A 10975-nucleotide genomic window follows, 5' to 3' on the forward strand; every position below is an offset into this window, starting at 1 on the left:
TTTACTCTGCTAGGACACATTAAATTGATCAGAAGTGACAGTAAAGACATTCATAATGTTTTTTTTTTACTTTCTATTCATCAAATAAACCCTGAAAAAAATCATTAATGGTTTCTACAAAAATATGAAGCCGCAAAACTTCTTCAACTGATAATAATAATAAATGTTTCTTGATCATCAAATCATCATATTAGAGTGATTTCTGAAGGATCATGTGACACTGAAGACTGGAGTAATGATGCTGGAAATTCAGCTTTGATCACAGGAATATATTACAGTTATAAAATATATGCATACAAAATAATTATTTTAAACATTGTAATAATATTTCATAATTTTACTGTATTTTCGATCAAACAAATAAAGCCTTTGTAAACATACAAGACTTTTTTTTTTCTTTTCTTTTTTATATACCCGGTACCAAACTTAAGCATTAGTTTTGCTCTATAATTCTCATTCAAACCATGTTTACATTAACCAGAATATGAATCGGATTTTGGTCATATCACGATTATGTATGCATCATGTAAATACAGTAAATTTCAGATCATAATGGCAGCTTATTAACTCGCCTAAGCCATGTCCATTATGGGCCCTGTGTGCACATAAACACGGTCATTACTAAAGCATCTTCACCTGTCCGATGGTGTGGTTTTGCAGCAGCGAGCCAGTGTAAGCCACTTCTAATGAGTCTCCATTCTCCACAGCCTGGCCCTCACCCAGAAGAAGATCCTGGGTCAGGACAGAGTCTAGCGGACCGGCACAGTTCACTTTGGCAAGACAAACCTGAAACAATTACATTGCTGCGTAAGAATCTCCTCACACAACACCAGGTGACAAAGAACCCATAAAACACAAACCTCTTTAGAAAAGTCTGTAGCCGCTTTCTCTGATTCAAACATCAGTGACCAATTCTGCCTCTGGTCATCATAAAACGTGCAGTAGTTACTGGGCTGGACCTGAATGTGAAAGAGATCATTACAAACAACGTTCGGAAAGCAAACATGTTTAATCATGTGAATAAGAGCTCACAGTGAGGACGAAGCCTCTGTGGATCCTGGCGGCCGTCACCGGTTTCTGTTGACTGACATACAGCAGGATCTTGTACTAAAGAAGAGTGCAGACGTTTGTGTGTGTGTTATGAACATCCCCATTTAAGACTCAGTCAAAAAAAAAAAAAAAAAAGATCATTCTAACCTCTTTAGTTGTATGATTTCCAAGGACCGCAGCTCCCAGCTTGCCTTGCTTCACATACTGTCCGTTAACACTAAACACACAAAAACAGTGATCACTGCGTTTCCCTTTTCATTACATCAGTCTGAAAACTGAATCACAGACAATCAGCGCTCAAGATACATCTTTATATGTAAATTCTAGCATGTGCTTTGCTTTGGATATCTGGTTTACAGATCTGTATATATATATATTTCATGCCCTCTTCTTTACACTTATAAAACAAGGGGATGGACAGGCGTAGTGCCAAACATTAGTCCCAAACTGATGAGTGATATCTTCTTGCGGTGCGTAGATCCAAAAGTAAATCAAAAATAAGAAAAAAAGATCCGCACACGAATATTGGCCAAAAAGCACATGAGATTTATTTCCCAGAGGCCACAAATAAAGTGCAAAAAAATGCAAGAGTGCAAAACGTTTTCGGGATCAACCGTTCATCAGTGCAATGTGTATTACCGTGCTCAACACCTGCAGTCATTTACATACTCGTTACCGTAATCCATGTAACATGCCGGAATCTGATTTTATACCATATACAAATATTCACATCAAACATCTACATGATTATATATATATATATATCACAACAATACTCCATTCCAAAAAATTTATAAAATTAAATAAATAAATCTCGTGAGCTTTTTGACCGATATTCGTGTGCAGATCTTTTTTCCTATTCTTTACACTTAAAATTAATCTGTTAACTACGGTATCACCCCCCTTTCTGAGCATAGATCTGAAGTTAAAGGGATTGTTCACCCAAAAATGAAACTTCTGTAATCATTAACTCACCTTTATGTCGTTCCAACCCATAAAACTTACAAAGACTTGCAACTTTCCAATGAAGATAGAAGTGAAATCTAAGAGATTGACAGCACACTTTGACACTTCAAAAAGTTCATAAAGAGATCGTAAAACTAATCCATAGGTATCGAGCGGTTTAGTCCACATTTTCTGAAGAGACTGAATCGCTTTATATAATGAACAGACTGAATTTAGCTTTTATTCACGTATAAACATTGATCAGACAGAAGCTCAACCGAACCCAATGTGCTGCGTAACACGAGAATGAACCTCACGGTTCACGCTTATCAAACAAGCACACTGTTGACCAGAACTGATGTGTGAGTTGATGAATGTTTGAGAATAATTAAATCTGTTCATAATATAAAGCGATCCAGTCTCTTCAAAAAACTTGGCTTGATTAATATGGATTAGTTTTATGATATCTTTATTCACTTTTTAAAGAGTCAAAGTCGTAGTTGCATAGCTGTCAACAGAAATCTTTCAGATTTCATTAAAAGATCTTCATGTGTGTTTACATTTATGCATTTGGCAGTCGCTTCTATCCAAAGCAACTTACATTGCATTTCAAGATACACATTTTAAATTCTTATCAGTTCTTGCTTTCCCTGGGAATCGAACCCATGACCTTGGCCTTGCAAGCGCCAACGCTTGTAACGCTAGTAAATGATTGCAGAATTCATTTTTGGGAGAACTATCCCTTTAAATGGATGTAATTCAAGGTCTCTTTTAAAAACATTCAACAGATTGTTGCAGAAGTGAAAGCAGTTAAAAAAATTAAAGTGTACAAAATATAAGTAAATGTTTTCATTTTATACAAAATGCATATTTTACAAAATAATTTGGCCTCTAAAATAGCTACTAAATCAAAACCATATATAAATAACAAATGAAATTAAAGCTGCAAGCAGCGATGAAAGGGCCCTCGCACCCGTGCCATCAACACTCGGTGGCTTTAGGAAGACAGAGCATGGTTGGGAAATGTACATTTAAGGAGGTATATATAGTAAGAGTATGTCAAAGTCAGTTACAAAATGTTTTGTATAATGGTGATAATAGCATGCTTCATGACTCAGCTAAGTGTTGCTAGCATGTTTAGTGTGTTTCTAGCATGCTTAGTACACAATAATTATGTGGTTAGTACTGCATTACTGTGTTAACCATGTCAGTTTCTGTTGCCAGTAGGTGGCGTTATGACTATAACTGAATATGAGCTTGGATGTGTGTTCAGGACAGAACTCTTATCAAACGTGTGAAGTTTGGTGCAAATTGGACATTGCCTTCTTGAGTAACAACAAAGTCATGTTTCATTGAATTAGCATGCTTTAGCACTTAGCTAAGCATTGTTAGCATGTTTTAACATGTTTCTAGCATGTTTAGAACTCAATGGCATTTTTAACATGTTGCTAGAACGGCATCAACGTGTTAAACATGTCACTTCCTGTTGCCAGTTGGTGGCGCTATTACTATAATTGAACATTCTCATGTAGATGTGTTCAGGCCATGACTCTTATCAAAAGTGTGAAGTTTGGGGCAGATTGGACATTCCATGCCTGAGTTACAGCAAATTCCTATTTAATTGCAATAATAGCATGCTTTAGCACTTGGCTAAGAGTTTGCTAGCATGTTTTAGCATGTTTCTAGTATGTTGTTAGCATGTTTAACACTTGCTGGCACTCTTTTATATGTTATTAGGAGTCCATAACAGTGTTAAACATGTCACTTCCTGTTGCCAGCAGGTGGCGCTATGACTGTAACTGAATATAAGCATGGTCATGTGTTCAGGACAGAACGCTTATCAAAAGTGTGAAGTTTGGGGCAGATTGGACATTCCATGCCTGAGTTACAGCAAATTCATATTTAATTGCAGTAATATCATTCTTTAGCACTTAGCTAAGTGTTTGCTAGTATGTTTTAGCATGTCTATAGTATGTTGGTAGGATGTTTAGCACCTACTGGCATTTTTTTATATGTTATTAGGAGTCAAGAACAGTGTTAAACGTCACTTCCTGTTGCCAGCAGGTGGCGCTATTACTATAACTGAATATTCTCATGTAGATATGTTCAGGACAGAACGCTTATCAAAAGTGTGAAGTTTGGGGCAGATTGGACATTCCATGCCTGAGTTACAGCAAATTCCTATTTAATTGCAATAATAGCATGCTTTAGCACTTAGCTAAGAGTTTGCTAGCATGTTTTAGCATGCTTCTAGTATGTTGTTAGCATGTTTAGCACTTGCTGGCACTTTTTTATATGTTATTAGGAGTCCATAACAGTGTTAAACATGTCACTTCCTGTTGCCAGCAGGTGGCGCTATGACTATAACTGAATATGAGCATGGTCATGTGTTCAGGACAGAACGTTTATTAAAAGTGTGAAGTTTGGCGCAGATTGGACATTGCCTTCTTGAGTAACAACAACATCCTGTTTCATTGAATTAGCATGCTTTAGCACTTAGCTAAGTATTGCTAGTATGTTTTAACATGTTTCTAGCATGTTTAGAAGTCAATGGCATTTTTAACATGTTGCTAGAATGGCATCAACGTGTTAAACATGACACTTCCTGTTACCAGTAGGTGGCGCTATTACTATAACTGAATATTCTCATGTAGATATGTTCAGGACAGAACGCTTATCAAAAGTGTGAAGTTTGGGGCAGATTGGACATTCCATGCCTGAGTTACAGCAAATTCCTATTTAATTGCAATAATAGCATGCTTTAGCACTTAGCTAAGAGTTTGCTAGCATGTTTTAGCATGCTTCTAGTATGTTGTTAGCATGTTTAGCACTTGCTGGCACTTTTTTATATGTTATTAGGAGTCCATAACAGTGTTAAACATGTCACTTCCTGTTGCCAGCAGGTGGCGCTATGACTATAACTGAATATGAGCATGGTCATGTGTTCAGGACAGAACGTTTATTAAAAGTGTGAAGTTTGGCGCAGATTGGACATTGCCTTCTTGAGTAACAACAACATCCTGTTTCATTGAATTAGCATGCTTTAGCACTTAGCTAAGTATTGCTAGTATGTTTTAACATGTTTCTAGCATGTTTAGAAGTCAATGGCATTTTTAACATGTTGCTAGAATGGCATCAACGTGTTAAACATGACACTTCCTGTTACCAGTAGGTGGCGCTATTACTATAACTGAATATTCTCATGTAGATATGTTCAGGACAGAACGCTTATCAAAAGTGTGAAGTTTGGGGCAGATTGGACATTCCATGCCTGAGTTACAGCAAATTCCTATTTAATTGCAATAATAGCATGCTTTAGCACTTAGCTAAGAGTTTGCTAGCATGTTTTAGCATGCTTCTAGTATGTTGTTAGCATGTTTAGCACTTGCTGGCACTTTTTTATATGTTATTAGGAGTCCATAACAGTGTTAAACATGTCACTTTCTGTTGCCAGCAGGTGGCGCTATGACTATAACTGAATATGAGCATGGTCATGTGTTCAGGACAGAACTCTTATCAAACGTATGAAGTTTGGGGCAGATTGGACATTCCATGCCTGAGTTACAGCAACTTCCTGTTTCATGGCGAAACATCAAAATTTGTCAGGCCGCCGAGGACCCGCCCTTCGACGAAAACTCAAGATCTTCGCAATTTAACGTCGCAAAGGCCTTAAGATTACACTCACCAAATTTGAAGATGATCAGATTAAAACTGTAGGAGGAGTTCGTTAAAGTATGAGGCCTGAAAATGTCAAAAACTGCACAAAAATCTGGGAGGAAGTTCAAAATGGCTGACTTCCTGTTGGGTTTAGGGCTATGCTCCAAGAGACTTTTTTGTAGGTATTAGGTCATTACATGTATGTACCGAATTTCGTGCACGTACGTGGAACGTTGCGGGAGGCGCACTCCGTTGAACTTTTATAGGTGGCGCTATCGAGCCGTTTTGCCCCGTCCAATTCTGAAACCTATATCAGATGTAAATTTTCGCCAGTTCTGACGCGTGTGCAAAGTTTCGTGAGTTTTCGCGCATGTTTAGGCCCTCAAAAATGCAATTCAATGCGGAGAAGAAGAATAATAATAATAATAATAATAATAATAAACAGAGCAATTCCAAGAGGGTCCTCACACCATCGGTGCTCGGGCCCTAAATATATACAAAAGCCTCTAAGTGCCATCTGAAATTTCTTCTAAAATGATCATTTTTATCAAGCTCGTACAGTAATTTCACTTAAATGACAATTAATAGGTTATTTTCATTGCCATTGAAGTGAAATTGCTGAACTTAAATATACGAGCTTGGTAAAAATGATCATTCTAGAAGAAAATTTCAGATTGCACTTAGAGGCTTTTGCATCTGAACTCTTCAAATATAATATATGTATATGCATATATATATATATATAATAAACAAAGTTATTTTTCAACTTACTATCTGTAGGCATGTACTGCAGTAGCAAAGAGAACAGCAGGAGGATTCTGGGAAGGGGCTGACTTTTGGTTTGGGGGTCCTGTAAAAACATGTCAGAAAACTCTGCATTAAAGGAGTGGTATCATACTTTTTTTCCCCTCAAATGGTCCAATTATGGAGAAATTCAATACACGTTTTTGCCACTTTTGCACAGCGCAAACATCGTCTTTGTTTCAACATCTTAGTTTACACTTTAAACAAAGACGTTTTTTTTAAATTTATCCCTATGAGAAAAATCCTTTAAGAACAAAGGCCATTAAAAAAGTGTGCGGGTACTGATGTATTAGACATCTCTGACATGTAAACAGGGATGCTTATGTTTTGATTCATTCACCTGTCTGAAATCCGAAAGTTGCAGTACTTTTAGTTTTAAACATTTTATGTGGAGGAGGGTGGACATTTTAAGTTCTGACAGTTGCAGGTCATTTTCATGGTTGTTTATAGTGTTATTTTATCCAAAAAACGAATGACCATTTGATCCCTCATGATATGACCTAGGTCCCTGTGGCCTTACCTGAGTTGGCCGAGTTCTTGCGGGGCTGTTTGGGAGCCGTGTACTGGAAAGACTCATTACCCTTGCTTGCTGTCTGATCCAGTCCAAAGAGAGAGGCTAACTTTGCTCTGAAATCACAAAAAAGCAGCAAGTAAATCCACTATTACACTTCTCCACTTGTGCGAGATCACATGAGTCACTGAAAGATGCTCAATTCTCAAATTAAAGCTGATCTAATTTAGCCTTTGAGTTTTTGATTAAACTTTAAACTGAAGGACATCAATGAACACCTGTTTGAAACCAGAAAATAAATTCCAGAACAGCCTCTGTAATATCAAACACACATACGGCACTGACCCATGGATCTCTCTCCACTTGTAGTCACTGTCCTGCTGTCCTGCCATGCTCAGCTAGGCCGCCAACATTGTGTGCATTCTGACCTGTTGCTTTTTAGCAAAGCTAAGGAATGCTAACCAGCTAATCTCCACACATGTGCATGTGAGCTTCGTGCCACTTTTCCAGTTGCATGTAAAATCAGATCTCTTCAGCGGGTCTTGCAGTGTCAACAACCACACAGGAGCTCCTCGTGACTGTGGCGCCCCGTTCCGATCCGGGACGTCTAACTACAGCATGTGAGCGGCATTAACACTCTGACTTTAGTCTCCACCTCTCGCCAATCCTTCCTAACAGCTTCATATTCCCCAGTTATTGCACGGCTCTGTGGAATGCTTGATTCTGATTGGTCAATCGCGCCATCCAACGGTATATTCTTCCCACATAACAGCCGCTGAGAACAGAAACACAGGCTCATCCGGGTCACTGAAGTCAGCGGCGCTATACACTTGTATTGAATGGTTTTTCTTCATAGAAGTTTTGCATTTGTTGAGCTAATACAATATGAAAACTCAGTCGAATCAATATTGTGTACTTTTATTTAAATATGCTATCCAGTATCGTGGAATCGCTCTCTCTTGTTTCATACAAACGCAGCGGCGGCCATTTTGTGACTATTGTTTTGTACACTGTTGGATTATAAGATACAAACAGGTACGATTTTAAAACAGTTTAATCTGAAATCAATATATATTCTCTCCATAATTGTTTATGTGGTGAAATGCTGAGTAATAAGTGGTGTGGCTGTATACCGTATCTATTAAATGTCCATCTAGTTTGAACTTGCTTTGCGTTTTAAAGACCTAATAAAAAATTTCATCAATCAATATTTCGTTTCGAATTATTTACTTATGAGGCAAGTACCCGTGTAATAAGCGGGATAATGAACATCCAGCCGGTTGTTATCTCAGAATAAACCCCTTCAGGTGTGTGTGTGTGTGTGTGTGTGTGTGTGTTTTATCTCAGAATAAACCCCTTCAGGCTGATGGAAGACCTGATCCTGATCACCCTTTTTGTTGTTTTAACATTACATTACATTACATTATCCCTTGCTTAACACACATGCACGCTTGGGCCAGCCGGTTTGGCAATATATCGTTCCGACGGTATAAATTGTCAACCGATGTTGCTATATTGTGTATAAAGGCTTTGCGTTGACGTCACTTTCCCGCAGGATCACACTCCCTCAGCCGGACTGAGTGGCAGAAGAGCTGCTGAGTGACTGGAGTTAATAGAGGAAACTGCGAAAACACGAGTAGAACAAACTATTATCAGTTTTAATTAAAGCTTGATATAGTGATCCTTACAACTTACCAAAGATCCAGTGATCCACAGATACTGACACGCCGCCAGGAATCATGTTTCCTGACATTTATATGAGCCTGATTTAGACGCCGGGGAAATACATAAAGCAAATTTGCCTGTGAACGCTTTATAGGTCCATGTCCATAATCAGGTCCATGTCACTTTTATCAATGTTATATACATCATCATGTCGTCCAGCCTTAAAAATTGTATAGTTTTTTGTCAGTGTTTATTTAAAATCCAATTAGGCAAAATACAGTTGTTTCTGTGATTTGCAGACTTACTTTGTTTAATTCATATTTGTGTTATAATGCATTTGTCTAATTTGCTTCTTTTTATTATTTTAATAACAAAAATAACTATTTTGTGATAAATATGTTTATCGTGAAATAAAATTGTATAGAAAATGTATTAAAATAAAAATGTATTAAGACACTTAAAGGTTTCAAACTGAAAGGGGGGTCATTCAACAAGAGAGTCCTGTGGCCGGGGAAATGTATAACAAGTATAATTAAATAATTAAATAAATAAAGACTAAAATGAAAAAGTAAAAATATAAACTATACAAACTTATTAAAACGAACAAATGATTAAATAAATTATGCATCTAATTGTACAGTAGTTTAATGAGTAGATTTTTTTAAATGTAGCTTGAAAGAAGAGAACATAAATATTTTTTACATATATTTTGGCATATCCACAGTATAAACTGGGTCTTTATACAAGACAACATATCGGTGCCATTTGAATACCCTCACATGAGAATCATCATATTTAGGGACTGTGGCATTTAAAGCATTGAAAACCCCAGAAATGTCTGAATGTCTAGCATTATATAAAACAAAGTTAGTTCTGAGAAAACTAGCAGAATTTGTTTGCGGATGCCACTTGTTTTGATATTTTGCTGTATATTGCACTCCCACTGAAACATTAATAAGGGTGATTTAATGCTTTTTAGTGTTTAGTGATGTTTCTAGGGCCACTAGTAGTCCTTCAGTGGGCTGTGAGATTAGTTAGAGATTAATAAGATTAGTTATTAGTTAACAATATAACCTATATTACTTCATAAGCTGAGATGATTTTAGTGAAACTGAAGAAAGAAACACCCAACCCAAGAGTTACCTTCAGCACGACAGTTAAAAGACCAGACATCATGTGATCAAGCAAGTCATGCCAGAACAAATGCAACATTCATGTGATGAATGTTTTCAACAACTCGTTGCTTTATTAACACAACTAACGGTTCACTTGTCTGTTAATGTACTTTAGTCGCCAAAAAAGTTTCTGTCATTCATAGGAAAGCTGCAATATATTCGCTATATTAGTAGCCATGAGTGACACTTCACTTTCGGTTTCTATTGCACAATAAGTGCTTTAGTTGTTTCAGGTCTAAACATGTAAATAAACTTTATTTCGATAAATAAGGTGACTGAGGTTTTCCTGGAGACTTTCGCCTGCATGATTGTGTCTTTGTCCGTCAGGAATTCACTCACCCTCCAGTGGGAGACAGAAAGTCTCCGTCCTCGTCGTCTGTTCCAAACATGTCTCTGACTGATCTTCACACCGCGAGACTCTAATGTTACTTATATTACAGATATGAAGTAATGATCGCCTGCATGCGGTGAGGAAATAATATTAACATATAATAATTTTTTCCAAGTCGCTTCCTGGTTCTGCTGGTGTCAGCTGACCCGCCACATGATCACGCGCGCTCTACGTCACGCAGCACTTCCACTCACTCAAATCAAAGTTGTGTTTTATTAATCTGGACTGGCAAATTATTTTCAATAGATAAATCAGGGTTCTTGATATTATTTTTCTTGTTAACTATTGAACTATAACTTGTTTATTGTCTGAAAGTTTGTCTGTTTTTTGTATCTTACGTTTGTTAAAATTTGCGCGCGCACACACACACGCACGCACGCACAAAAAAGGAACTCTGAAGTGAAAAATAAATAAATATTGTTGTATTATGTTATGACAATGATGAGAATTGTTTTTAATGTTTTTTTTTTCAGGCATTAAAAAAGTTTTTATTTTATTTATTGTATTGTGTGTTTGTATTTTTTTCTCTCTAAAACTATCTTTATATACCTGTTAAATGTTGACAGCTCGAATTAAAAAACAGCGCGAGAAAAAAATAGTCATAAAAGCTTATTTGGAAAATCTAAAAGAATTTTCAACGGCTCGCGGAAAGTGAAAGTAGCCCCGTGACCTTTTGCTGCTGCTAAGCAACCAAACTTTACACAAGCAGAGACACACGTCCGTTAACGATTGCGAGTATGTAGCCTACTGTGATTTTTTTATTGATTTTTTTGCAAA

General features: G+C 37.0%; 1 protein-coding gene across 1 annotated transcript in view; it reads right to left on the reverse strand.

The window, feature by feature from the left end:
* The window catches only part of fkbp15b (FKBP prolyl isomerase family member 15b), a 37252-nt gene extending 26884 nt beyond the window's left edge, over positions 1 to 10368 (reverse strand). Inside the window, exons 1-7 of the mRNA XM_081349600.1 lie at positions 10147 to 10368; positions 6977 to 7083; positions 6424 to 6502; positions 1198 to 1267; positions 1033 to 1107; positions 861 to 959; positions 637 to 786 (exon numbers count right to left, since the gene is read on the reverse strand). Coding sequence (XP_081205726.1) covers positions 637 to 786; positions 861 to 959; positions 1033 to 1107; positions 1198 to 1267; positions 6424 to 6502; positions 6977 to 7083; positions 10147 to 10196 — 630 coding nt within the window. The 5' untranslated portion in view covers positions 10197 to 10368. The remainder of the gene's footprint in view (positions 1 to 636; positions 787 to 860; positions 960 to 1032; positions 1108 to 1197; positions 1268 to 6423; positions 6503 to 6976; positions 7084 to 10146) is intronic.
* Between the last annotated feature and the right edge of the window lie 607 nt (positions 10369 to 10975).

The sequence above is a fragment of the Scardinius erythrophthalmus genome (assembly GCF_964197995.2).
Source record: "Scardinius erythrophthalmus genome assembly, chromosome: 20".
NCBI classification, from domain to species: domain Eukaryota; kingdom Metazoa; phylum Chordata; class Actinopteri; order Cypriniformes; family Leuciscidae; genus Scardinius; species Scardinius erythrophthalmus.